The sequence below is a fragment of the Papilio xuthus genome, unplaced genomic scaffold (genome assembly GCF_000836235.2).
Source record: "Papilio xuthus unplaced genomic scaffold, Pxut_1.1 DF826961.1, whole genome shotgun sequence".
Lineage (NCBI taxonomy): Eukaryota > Metazoa > Arthropoda > Insecta > Lepidoptera > Papilionidae > Papilio > Papilio xuthus.
The window spans coordinates 848,443-862,167 of NW_013531688.1; the positions used below are offsets into that span (position 1 = coordinate 848,443).

The 13,725-nt window shown below is 35.9% G+C and overlaps 1 protein-coding gene across 1 annotated transcript in view; it reads right to left on the bottom strand.

Annotated features, from left to right (window-relative positions):
* LOC106119896 (serine/threonine-protein kinase D1-like) overlaps window positions 1-13,725 on the bottom strand; it is a 41,205-nt gene that overhangs the window by 6,459 nt on the left and 21,021 nt on the right. Inside the window, exons 2-5 of the mRNA XM_013315023.1 lie at window positions 1,584-1,740; window positions 1,123-1,267; window positions 472-618; window positions 29-235 (exon numbers count right to left, since the gene is read on the bottom strand). Of these exons, the coding sequence (XP_013170477.1) occupies window positions 29-235; window positions 472-618; window positions 1,123-1,267; window positions 1,584-1,706 (622 nt within the window). The 5' untranslated portion in view covers window positions 1,707-1,740. The remainder of the gene's footprint in view (window positions 1-28; window positions 236-471; window positions 619-1,122; window positions 1,268-1,583; window positions 1,741-13,725) is intronic.

Here is a 13,725-nt window from a genome sequence, read left to right on the forward strand (position 1 = left end):
ATGTATTATAAACCTTTGCCGTTAGTTTAATTATTCCCAGTGACGAGATCAGCAAGCCGCCTTACCAACGAATCATCACGCGAGGCGTGGCTGTGCGTGGAACTGCGCGAGGGGCTGCGAGGCGCTCCAGATGCGCGCCGTGCGGGTGCTCCGCCCCCTGCACTGGTGCCGACAGGAGCTTCGCAGTTAGATGGCACTTTGACAGCACATCGCTTGTGATAGTTCAAGCCGCACCCTGCAATTGTTAATGGTAGGTCCTATAGTCCTGAACTATAGTATGACTGCAAAAGTGTGCCGTAAGGCGATCTGTTTTTAATTTTTTTTAATGAATACGTAAGAAATGGCCATAATATTTTTTTTCATTTATTAGCAACAGTATAGTATCCTTACAGGATAAATGTTACGTTAGTTGATAGACATATTTATTCAAACAGTACCATTTTTTGTTATTTATAGATAGAATCATGTTACCTTCACACTTGAGCCCCTGCCGGACGAGACCGAAGAGCATTTCACCGCAGAAATCACAGAATGTGGGCGCCTTGTAGGAATGCACGGCGAGCGCGTGCGGCCGTGGTATAGGCGCGCTCTCCGCGCCCTCGCCATCACATAACAACGCTGCTGGTAAATAACTTATTGTGAATAATATATCAAAAAGGTTTTATTGAAAAAAAAAATGGGTTGGCTATCACAGTCAGAGGAAGAACACAACTGTGAACAAAAAATGACACCAAACTCGTCAAAATTCAGTCGTTAAGACTTAAGATTAAGACTAAGATTATTGGTTGAAGTAACGTGAATAAAATTATTTGAATTAAGACATATAGTTTGTTTTTTATAATATGTAAGAAATCTTTTATCCAAATCAAGTTTCGAAAAACATTTATCTTACTTATATAAATACGATAGTTTAGATGGATGGATGGATGTTTGTTCGAAGGTATCTCCGGAAAGGCTTACCGGATTTTGATGAAATTCGGCACACATGTGAACATAATGAACACATAAGCAACTTGTTAATTTTTTTATTCCGCGCGAACGGAGTCGCGGGCGACTGCTAGTAGATTTAAAAGGGCTATCACAAAAAACTTAATAACAGAACAAAGAAGTTTAATATCTTACGGTTAGCCGTGAGTACTATTTCCACGAGGGTCTCGTCAGTGATGTCTGATGCGGAGTTGACGAGCTGCAGCACGTTGGGAGAGCAGTAGTCATGTCGGAAGAGCAGGATACGATCTGGCAGACGGTTCAACCCATTGTCCGGGATCTAGAAGAGATAAACGATACGATCACTATTTGCTTATTTGGACTACGAGTTGTTTGTAGAATTGACTCTTAGAATCCTTTTTCAATTATCATCAGAGATGACGATTACACTTTGGTCTCAGAAACCAACGTTAGTCAATTTTCATGATATTATTTTATACCGTGGTAGCCGAAGATGCTTAGTTGGTAATCAATCAGTCAGAAGAGACGGCAAATTAGTGGAAGTCTTTCTAAACTAGATCTAAAATGTCTGGAGCAGTGAGAGTACTGGTCACGTGGAGAGGTGCGATGTGATAGATGGTAATCGTCATTCATACCTTTTCGTGCACAAACTTGACGGCGAGGTCCTTAAGATGGGCGAGGGTGAGGGCGTGCGCGGGCGCGGAGGCCACGTCGCGCAGCACGCCCAGCTGGAACATGAACGTCACCTCGTCCTCCATCTCCAGCTGCCAGCCGCGTGCCCTCGCCGCACGCCTGTACAAACAACATTTACAAAGATTAGATACCTCAGAGTGGTTTAATGGTCAGTTATGAATCCTTTAGTGTAGATTTCCCTTCCTAACTGCTGCACTTAACATTGTCTCCTTAAATGTAGATTTGGTTTGATTCAACTAAGAAACAGTTTTTACACAAAATTTTATCAAAGAAAGCCTTTACATGATAGACTAATGTCAAAGTGCATCTGAATTTGGTTAGGTACTTTTTAATCTAGAAATATAAATAGCAATAAAGTGATAATTTATATCAAAGAAAACATGACCTTATTTTTGTCAATAATTTACAGGTTAAATATTTACGCCGAATTTTAAGATAATATCGTACCTATTTACTTTCTTCTTTCATAATTTATGTAACGGGGAGTTTATCTTATATATAAAATTCTTATGTCACAATGTTATTTAATATACTCCTCAGAATCGGCTTGACCGATTTTGATTAAATTTTATATGCATATTCAGTAGGTGTAAGCATCGGCTATTATCTATAATTTAATCTCGCGCGGAGTCGTGGGCGACAGCTACATGTTAACACGTACAGTGCCTCGGATTCGCAAGTTCATTTGATTACGAGAAAATCGTAGCACGTAACGTGTTAAGTACTGTTACATTTTATATGGGATTCTAAAAAGATGTACATTTATCAATACAGGCTGAGGCTTAGCATAATTAAATAAGCACATGTCAGTCACCCTTTAAGCCTTTCTACGTAATTTTACATTGTTTTGTTACACAAATGAGCACTCAGGATATTACAACAAAACTAGCTGTTCCCCTCTACTCCGTCCATGCGGAAAAAACTTAATACAAAGTAGCTTATTTGTACTTCCAGAATATTTTATACATCTATGCCAAATTAAAGAGAGATTCGTTTAGCCGTTCTGGAGATACCTTATCACAAACCATCCATCCATCCATCTAGAGAGTTGCATTTATTTTAGTAAGAAGTAAGATTATACAACATAAAGAATATCGTACCAATACCAATATTTATTAATGAAATTGTTTAATTAAACGGAAATGTTCTTTAGTACATTGTCCGTGTTAATTAAAGAAAAGTACGAAGAAAGACGTCATGGGAACGGCTAACAGCATATATTTGTCATCGATTGAGAACGCCGCCCATTTAAAATTTACCTATGCAAAATTGTAGACTCTGTATTACAATCTGGACTTATATATTCAATGATGAATCTTTCCAAAATGCCAAAAAAACGTGTCATATAGCGAATGAATTCATTTAATACGGTATGAATAGATTCGATGTATATTGTTAAACAAATTTGTTTTAAGCAAATAAGATTGTAGTACCGCGGAACAATATTGTACACGCGCAAATTTACAAGGGCATCTGATTATAAGGTACTTATCAAAAAATACTTTGCACGTGGAACAGCTTTATAAAGGATATCATTAGGTTAATTACTTGTTTTCACTCGATGCATTAATCTTTATTGCATTCGAACGATATGATTTGTAAAGAAAAATAACAACAATATGGCTCATCATCAGCTCACTATACGTCCCCTACGGTTTGGAGCCTACCCTAAGTTAAGGGTGATTAGGCCATAGTCAACACTGGCCCAGTGCGGGTTGGTTGACTTCACACATATCTTTGAATTTCTTCTCAGATATGTTGCATCACGATGTTTTCCTTCACCGTAAGAACGTCAGATAAATGTATATATGTAAATCGGAAATCGAAAAACACATTGGTACATGGCGGGATTCGAACCCAGGACCTGCAGATTGCAATTCAAGTGCTTGACCCCTGAGCCACCGACGCTCTTATGGTTAGGATCATATAATCATGTCATAACCCCACACGAGTAAAATATAAAAATCAGAACACAGCATAAACAAATGCCGAATCGAATCGCAGTTAGTTTTTTTTATTTAATTATCTTTACAATTATTGTATCGGTTGTTAAATAAGACGACCTTTAAAATATCAATAACATTCACAAAACAAGGATAACTTTCTTCCAAACAAAAACAGACTTGGGTTATCGAAACAACTGCTTAAATTATATTTTTTCTGTAAAATAAACATATTATTTGGTCTCTTTTACGGCTATTTATTAACACTGGCAGGTAATATATTGTCGCTTTATAAATGAACTTAACTATTACAAAAGTAACAAATAATTTTAGAGAAATTTTATCTTGTCACGCCTGCACATGATTTATGACAAAAACAATAGTTTCGTCATACCTACGACATCGTGTAGCACAAACAAACAGTCGTAGGGGTCAAGGGGGCGCTACGCGCGCGTGTAGACCATCCCACCATATTATCTAGTTTCTGGCCCTCGTAAACATCAGCTCATACTGATCCTATGACATAATACGATTTAACGCTTATCTATATTATGATCTTACATAGAAAAAAATTGTATATTTCTCCATTATGTGATCTTAAACCACTGGATAGATTGTTATGGAATATCGTAAAATGTTCTATCACATCCAACCTACATTTATTCGGCTTTTACATCTCGGTCAACATTACCGTTGTATTGGACGAGTGAGGATACACCATTGGTTTATTGTCATCAAAGAACTGTTCAAAATATCCATAAATTCTTGCATAAAACCATGATTAGGATGTGCACAATGCACATAGCGACAGACGAAGCCAAATAAGCGTCACAACATTGTACGCAGAACTCGCGGAGCAACACTACCTGTCAGGGTTGCCACCTTTTCGGGCTGGACTTGTTCTTTGTGTTTATCCCAGGTATCACTGGAATATGAGGTGGATAGGTTGACACGGGACTGCGAAAGGATACTCTTATGGTTTTTATTATAAGATGGAAAACGAGGAAGCGGCTTCCTGAATACCGAAATAACGAAGCGACCGCTGCCCATGGACATCTGCAATTGCAGATGCGGTTCCTACCTTTAAACAACGGAGAAGAGACGTACAGAAATAAGATATTTCCTCTTCCTATATGTCCCTCCTTCAAATCCACTTAATCTCCCATTCTTTTCTTATAAGAAAATCACTCGTCTTTCTTCTAACAGCTAGTGTTTTTGTTTAAGTTTATTGATGGCAACCCTACTCGTAATCCTTTCTACAGGAAGTAACAAAGCACCGCGCGATAATGCTGTAATATATTACGAAGCTTTACAAATACGAAGCTTAGCGTTTTACATTGTATTTGTAGAAATTTCATTTCTTTATTTTTTTTGCTAATAAAGAGTCATTATTTGCGGAAGCCCTAGGAGTTACTTTTTGTGTTTTATGTATGTACAGAAATGTATTGTTATGTCTCTAAAAAAAAAACTTAATTAGTAGCCTGTGTTCTTCCAGAGTATGTTCTACATCTATGTTGAATTTCAACGAGGTCCATTCAACCATTCTCATTCATACCTTAAAACATCTATCCATCCAAACATTCGCATTTCAAATATAAAATAAGATAAGCTTTGAAATTTATAATTTAACCCTTGGATCTAGACATAAACAAGTAGCTACTTAGTGAGCGCGTGGACAAGACGCCACGTGGACAGCCTTTGATAACCCTAACCCTGCATCACTATCGGAAATCACATAGGGTTTCCTAGAGAACATTATATAAATATAACATTGTCTTTATTGTTAAGAGATCTGCCGTTCGTTTCTGAGATCAAAAACTGCGGATAAAACATATCGTCATCCCTTTCATTACCTTTGGCAAGACAAAGATGACGATATGTTTTAAACGGAGATTTTGGTCTCGGAAACATACGCCTAATCAGTAGTCTTTTATCAACAAATTCCTCGATGAAGGAACAAATAGTTAACACTGTTTGTTATTCTGAGTTTCCACAGCCGAAGCATATGTACAAACTCGTATTTTTATTAATTTATTATTTAGGAGAAAAGGATAGAAGTGTTTAGGCTGTAAAAACTTAAAGTAAGCATGCATTTTAAGTGTTGTTTTACAATAGTAGTTGCTAACCCATTGGTGGCTTAATATAAAAGCTTTGGCTTCCCTATATTATTTTCATAAAATTGAAGCTTATCAATTAACGTCATAATGACCTTGGTTTCATCACATTTGGTCCACGTGTCCATCTGTTTACTTTTACGAAACATTGTAATTTTCCTATTGCCGTCACCCAATTGTCATAGATAACAATATACCCTTAACCTTTGGCCCTTGAACACGTGGTGTGGTATCGCTTTTTGATGATGTGATTTTCAAAGGGACATAATATTATTAACAGTTGGTAAAAGTTGAGTTATCATTTCCATGTATTATTCTGCTGGATGCAAAGGAGCCAAATGAAAACCAGAGCAGGGCCTCTTGCCACACTTTTATTATAATTTTTGTTATAAATCTACGCTGTGTATTTTTCCTCTTTCTTCCATAATTGTGTAACTAATACGTTTCAACTTCTTCCTTTAGCAAGTGCATTCAGCAAGAGTTATGAAGAAATAGGTTAAAATGGTAAGGGCATGTTATGAGGGGCGAACAATCGCATGTGGCACGAACTTTAATTATGGATGTGTAGAGGGACACAGGTAGGGGTAGACTCAGGAAGAGATGGATGGATAGAGACAATGGTGACAAGATTAAGAAGGTATGAGTGAAAAGACGAAAGCAGATTAATATGGAGGACGAAACGTGCACAGACCCTATATGAGTTGGAGAAGGATGGGGAGATAAGATATAGTGGATTTACATTTGACCTTGGTACAACTCCTATTTATTTCTCGTAGGTTTCCATCGCTAAATATTCTTTTAAAAACATTTCCTTCTATATCATTATTAATATCTCTCGTTATAAATTACCATAGTAAAAGTGTTAAGACATTATATATTCAAACTGTTGCTAGTATAAACATTATGTCAGATATATGTTTACAATATTTCTCATTCACATAGGTGCTAAAGCAAGATTAAGGATTGAATCACACTAACACCAAATACGATTATTAAGCTAGAAAGTATAAAATGTTCCAAGACAAATGCTTTCACATAAAAGAAATAAAGATAGTTTGGATAGTTTTGATCCGACATCCTATCTTATTGCCAAACATGTAATGGCAATAGATACTTGCTAAATTCAATCTTTTACGCTGACAATTTATTATCTATTGTAAGTGGGATGCGAATTAAATTCTTTGACTATATGTTCATGGCCGATGTTTGAACAATGATGACCTCTTAGCGTTCAATCAGCTAGCCTACTGTCGTAAATCTCGGCCCTACAGGCATTTCTTAATATAAACACTGATATGATTCTTGGAATCCTTTACAATGATTTATAAACAAATTTCCCAAGTAACATCGAAAATGCCATTAGCCTTAATGGTTAAGGATAATATGGACCAACCATCAAGATCAACAAATAAGTAATCGTAGGTTCGAGTCCACGATTCGTCTGCCCTAAACCATATAACAAGTCTAAAGCATAGCTGTGAAATGATTCATCCTAGAGACATAAAGTACATGCAGATTACTGAATTGTAACAGGTTTAAATTAACTAAGGAAATTTATGGCGCTAAATAGATCGGGGCACAGACAAATTTTTATCGTTCAGATCGATGAAATACTCAAGAAGTGTGCTAAAAACACTATAAACCGATGCATATAAGCGTAGGTGAATTTAGAAGCAAGAGAAGTGTGTCAGAACATCGCCGAATGTAGGATCGTGGTGGAGTACTATCCCTCTGGGTTAAGAGCGTGAATCATAGTTATTTTTTTAATATTCAATTCGTTTGTATAAGACCATTTCTTTGTATCTTGTGGTGTGACGTCATAGGACATCATTGATAACTTGGGCCTACATTCGAGTGTCGGTCGCCACGTGTGACGCAAGCAATGTGTTATGATACCCGTGTTATGTGCACCGGCCTTACATTGTTTTCGTCAGATAACGTATAGTGAGATTATGGCAACATTGTAATACAAAACATCTGAGTAATAAACTGTTATAGATAAGTGGATATGAATTAGGTCTAAAATGTAAACATCATTTTGACGTGTATACAATCATAGAAATCAATATTGCCATTGGGAGCCCGAAACTAGATGCTATATCAAAACTTATTTTCATCCCTTTCATATTCTTCAAGGGAACAGAGACAACAATAATAATATTATATTTATTAATAAACAAGTGTTGATAACCACAACAAGGTCTTGTCTTGTCCATCCACGAGACGCCAACTGTTGGACATAGGCCTACCAAAGATCGCCCAATGACCGGTTCTTTGCTCTGCATCCAAGAGGTATTTTTCTGTATACATTTGCCTGTTGCATCTTAGAGCATTTGCTCGTCTACCACTTTCTTATACAAAATATATACTTATAAGATAATCGATACAAGGAAATTGTGAATAAAACAATGGAAAATTTGTGATCTCTTTGACCCGTACAGAAGTGCTATGCCGAATTTAATATACAATATAATTAAGTGTTAAGAAAAACATTTTTATTCTATTACTAAACTACACATTACGTATTACTTGTAAGACATTGATGGTTACACGTGGCATTACTCGCTGGAAATATTTTGTCTCGAGAGCTAATAGACAAAGCACTAAATAATAATCAAACATTGAGTAACGTTGCAAAGTTTTTAAAACATCGTATGTTATCACTTATAAAGCCAGACTGAATACTTAGGGATTATTTAAATAAACATTATGTTTTATTTATTTATAAAATCTGCACGAGTAATAATGAAACCCGTATGGACCTTTATTGAATCGTCAAAACGCGAAAGTAAAAAATACTAACAAATTTTCACTAATCTTAGTCTTAGTAATATAATATTATACATGTGAATGCTTATATGGATGGATCTTTGTTTGAAATTATCTGCCTAATGGCTGAACGGATCTCGATGAAATTTGGCATATATATATAGTGTGAAAGAACACATAGGCTAATACTTATGTTTTTTTAATCCCGCGTGGATGGAGTCGCGATCGACAGCTAGTAAGAAAATGCGAATGTTTAGTTGGATGGACGTTTGTTCGAAGGTATCTCCAGAAAGGCTCAACGGATCACGATGCTAAGTTTGTTTATATACCTATTGTTTGGAAGAAAATCCGAAACTGTGCTGATGTACTGGCGCAGCACTAGCCTTACTAAAATGTCGACGTTTATGTCCCCTTACAAATTCTGATACTTGACTTTATAACGAAAGCGCGCCAAAGGACTCTAACTAATAATGTCTAAAACTATACATGATTAAATTAGACAAATAAAAAATCTACTAAGCGAAGTTTCCTTATAGCCAAAATTAATCTCTGCGCTGATCATATGACCAAACTATTTATAATCTCAGTGACATAATAACCTCGGTTTCTATCGCGATTACAAAAATGAAAACATTACAGCATCTTATGCACTCCGTGTCATTGGCGTTGATTAAATTAATTAAAACAACAGAGATGCCCTCAGACCTCTAGACGATCCGTTATCGCGCCTGACGGTTCGAAATAGCACTGGTTCCTGGCGGTTTCTAACTAGACAAGGGTAATTCATGTAGGGGAGGGGAGGGTCTTTTTACCTGTGTTTCTTATCTTCATCCACTCTCTATCTACACTACTTTTATAAAAAGGAAAAGTATTTCTTTGTAACGAATGAAAACAAAAACTACTGGACTGATTTCAAAAATTCTTTCACCATTTCAATGGCTACATTCCTGGATACCGTAGACCATATTTAATACTAGCAGTCGCCCTCCAATCCGTCCGCATGGAATTAAAAAAAGTAGCCTATGTTTATCATGATCCGATGAACCGGAACTTTACTTTCTAACAAACATCCATACATACAAACATTCGCATTTATAATATTAGTAAGAAGTAAGATGTGGGTTAAGGGCAATCTTTAAAAGCATTTCGAATGCCTGTAGAAAATCAACCAGTATCAGTTGTGTTCGTCATTTGTCATCGTTTGAAAATTTGTACTGTACCTTTGCCTTTTTTTGTAAAAAAAAAACTTAAATGTGGACCAAAAAATGAGCAATTAATACGCCTGGAGCGTCCAAATGTCTCTTATTCCGTATAGAAACAGTGGGACGAGGTCATAATTATAATATCGTGCGAACTGTGATTACGCCTGGTCACATAAACAATAATATAATAATTCCCCAATATTTTGAATATATTCGTGATGCATTTTTTATAATCATCATGTATTGGAGTAATTACACTATCTCGAAGCACATAAGGAGCTGATTATATACATCGATATGTAGCATTTATATATTAAAATGTACCAGTCATCAAAATACAATTTAATGCCATTTACCATATAGAAAACAAAAGCGTCGGTGGCACACAAATTCATCCCAATCTTCAATCAATCAATCTGCAGGTCCTGGGTTCGAATCCCGCCATATGCCAATGTGTTTTTCGTCTTCAGATTACATATGTACATTTATCCGATGTTCTTACGGTGAAGAAAAACATCGAAATGCAACCTTCACATACCTTAGACGAAATTCAAAGATATGTGAAAAGTCAACCGACCCGCACAAGGCCAGCGTGGTTGACTATGGCTTTGTCACCCCTAACTTAGGTAGTAGGTAGGTAGGCTCGGAGCCCTTCAGTGGGAACGCATAGAGCTGATGATAATGACATAGAATTCTGCATTAACAAAAGTATGGAAACTGGTCATATTTGATTAAAAATATAAAAAAAAAACATGAACCCACGTCCCTTTGACTTTGAATCTGTGCAAATTTCATTGATAACAAAAAATAAAAAGGTATACGTAAAAAGTCCATAGAGTAACGAATGCTAGACAGTAAAATAAGAATGCGTCTGCAATGAACAGTATAAATCATTCGTGTCTACAGTCTGCAGATGATATAATCTATACGCCGTCTGCACTATTTTTTACTTCTTTGCCATTTGCTTTGTTTTATTATTTACATTTATTAGGCAAATTCGATTTGCCTATTTAAGCCGTAAACAAAATATCTAATAGTACTAAATCTCCAAGCATATTTTATAAAACCATTTTGAAGAAAAAAGATGATTTATTTTTCATTAGTAATTATTAATTTATGAAGTTAAATACGAAACAACTGGTCGTGAAATTTCTTGAACACAGATTTGTACTATACAATAAATATACTTGTGTACTGAATTGTGCATTCACACAACAAGAAAATCTTACAAATATTATAAATACGAAAGCATAGATGGATGTTTATTAAAAATCACCGGAACAGCTCAAACGAATTTTCCCAATCCGGTAATAATAACGAAGTAATGGCCCGAGCCGAGGTTCCTGAGGGAGCCCTCGAGCTTAGTTACTTTTAAACGAGGTTTAGGTTAAGTGCCATCTGCGCTCGGCCACCTCAAGCTCGGTGAAGCTGTAAATGCCTCCTCAAGGCAAACAGTGGCAATCAGTAAAAAAAAAACAATGAATCTTGATAAAATTTGACACAGATGTAGAACATACTTCAGAAGAACACACAAACTACTTACTAAGTTTTTTTTTATTCCGTACGGACGGTGTCGCGGGCGATACCTATTATTCAATAAGAAAATACCTTGAAAGCACAATATGTTTAAATTTAAAGTAAGAAATTGTCGATTTAAAAAAAATGGAGGTCATTTCGAGTTCATGATGATCTATAAAACAATAGCAACGGAGTATAGTAGAAAATAATAATAATAGGAGAGTACAACAGTTTAGTGGCTGTGAGCGAGTGCAATGACCCCGCGATCCGGATTGGCATTCGCGTGCTAAACTACCTCAGCTACTAACTACGATATCGTTGTCTTATAGCCCATTATACGAAAACTTTTTTTATTATTTTTTTCTTATAAAAGGCAGCAACAAGCACTCGGCCACCTGTATTCACTAAAATAGAGAAGTACAGCTGCTAGAATGAACAATTTCTATTCAAAGGATATTTTTCCCTTCCCATTCGATCCCTCAACCTATGAATCTTCCACTCTCCGTCCTCTCTGCGTCTAAATTTTGTACATTGATAAACGACAAATTTTTAATTATTTCATATTTTCATCAAAAAAATAAATTTGTAATTGAAAGTGGGCCTTGAAACTTAACAATAGATGTCTCCAAACGCATAATTTGTAAAATCTTGTTCTTTTGTCAGCTTGTTTGTAGATACGTCAGTGGCTTACAACCGATCCACAACATTTATAATGAAAATATTATCCATTTGGTTCAAATTTAACCGATTTAATAATCGCAATGGCAACATCATCATACAGATTACATATGACCTAGTTTGTCGTAAAATTTACATCATAATATGCATTCGTGTAAACCTTTTAGTTCACCGTGTAAATACAGATTAATAATGCAGAGAGAACACGGCACGAGCGTGACAGGTTATCTGTGCTCTCATATCAACGACCCTGCAACCTTTGAGATTTCATCGTCCATTTGTTCAGTCATGGAACTAACATGTCTGGTAATACCTGATCTGTGGATGGAACGGCGACCGAAAACAGAAGTACGGCGATTGTAAAAATTATAGTTTGACCAGAAATTTAAAACAAAACATACTATTGAAAATGTACAACTTATTTCTTCGTGTACTCAAAGTAATATCAATCTTATGCAGATTCTAAACGTGTACACGAAGCCTATACAATAAAAAATATGTACAGAACACTGTACCTTTCGTACAGCGATAATTTTTTTCCGTGTCACTCAAAGGCGGAATAACTATGAGGCATATTTAACTAAGACGAGACAGAAACAAAATTATATTTATACTTTGCTTAGCTAAGTTAGCTGTGGCTTTATTACAACTATTTAAACTTATAATTCCATTCAGATTTTTAAAATTTATTTTATCCTTGATTTTTTCACCGACAAACTCTGCAAATTATATTATGATTCTTCAAATTCGCTTTAAACAAGAGATAAATATGTTTTCTTAATAGTATTTCGACAGTGGAAGCTCATGTAATGTACATAATTAAAATATTATGCAAAAAACATATTGTCAAGGACACGCGGTTACTCGTGCAACGTTAAGAGTCAAAAAGCCGGTTTATTGTTTCAAATAAAATTTGTACCTAGAGAGGAAAATTATCAAAATATCACACAAAAAAACATAACACAACGATCGTAATATTATTAATTTTTTAATCTAGGTTATAAGGGAATACACCCATATTACGTGACCTATTCTTTTAGTTCCTTCTAAGTTTTTTTAAGACTGTATGCATACTTAAATTACTAGTGAATTATTTATTATGAAAAAGAACAACCACAAGCCACGTGACAAAAACCTGAGCCCCCCCCGCTCCTGTGACTGACCGTAGTATTCTAAAGACTCCGCTCCCCCCCTAAACGGGTCACGTAGTATGGGTACGTTCCCTAAGCTACAGCCTATTACTTATATATTGTTTAATAATACTTATATTGTAATAAGTTACGCAGTGACAACTGACTCAGTGGTTAAGCACTTGACTTGTAACCTGTAGATCCTGGGTTCGAATCCCGTCATGTACCAATGTGTTTTTCAATTTTCGATTTAATACATTTATCCGACATTATTACGGTGAAGGAAAACTTCGTGAAATCTGCGAAGATATTCCAAAATATGTTTGAAGTCAACCCGAACCGGCCCAGCTTGGTTGACTATAGCCTAGTCACCTCTGACTTAGGGTTGGCTCCGAGCCTCTCAGTGGGACGTAGAGAGACCGAGAGTGTGATACAGTGACGACTCACTGAGCATATTATTAAAAATTTTTAAAATATACAAACGAAGACTAAAAAGAAACATTGAAAGAAAGTCAAGGATGTTCACGAGACAAGTCAGGCCAATTTAATTGCTGCTCAAAAAAGTATTTTAAAACAAGATTAAGGTGAACGAATCAATACGGACCTCAAACATACGTGAAATCACAGCGAAATGTCACACGAGATTAATAGGTTCAACACATCGTGATAAGTCTCGAAAACAGATTGTTTTTCTCAATTAATGAGAAGGATGCAAATATTTTTTTACACG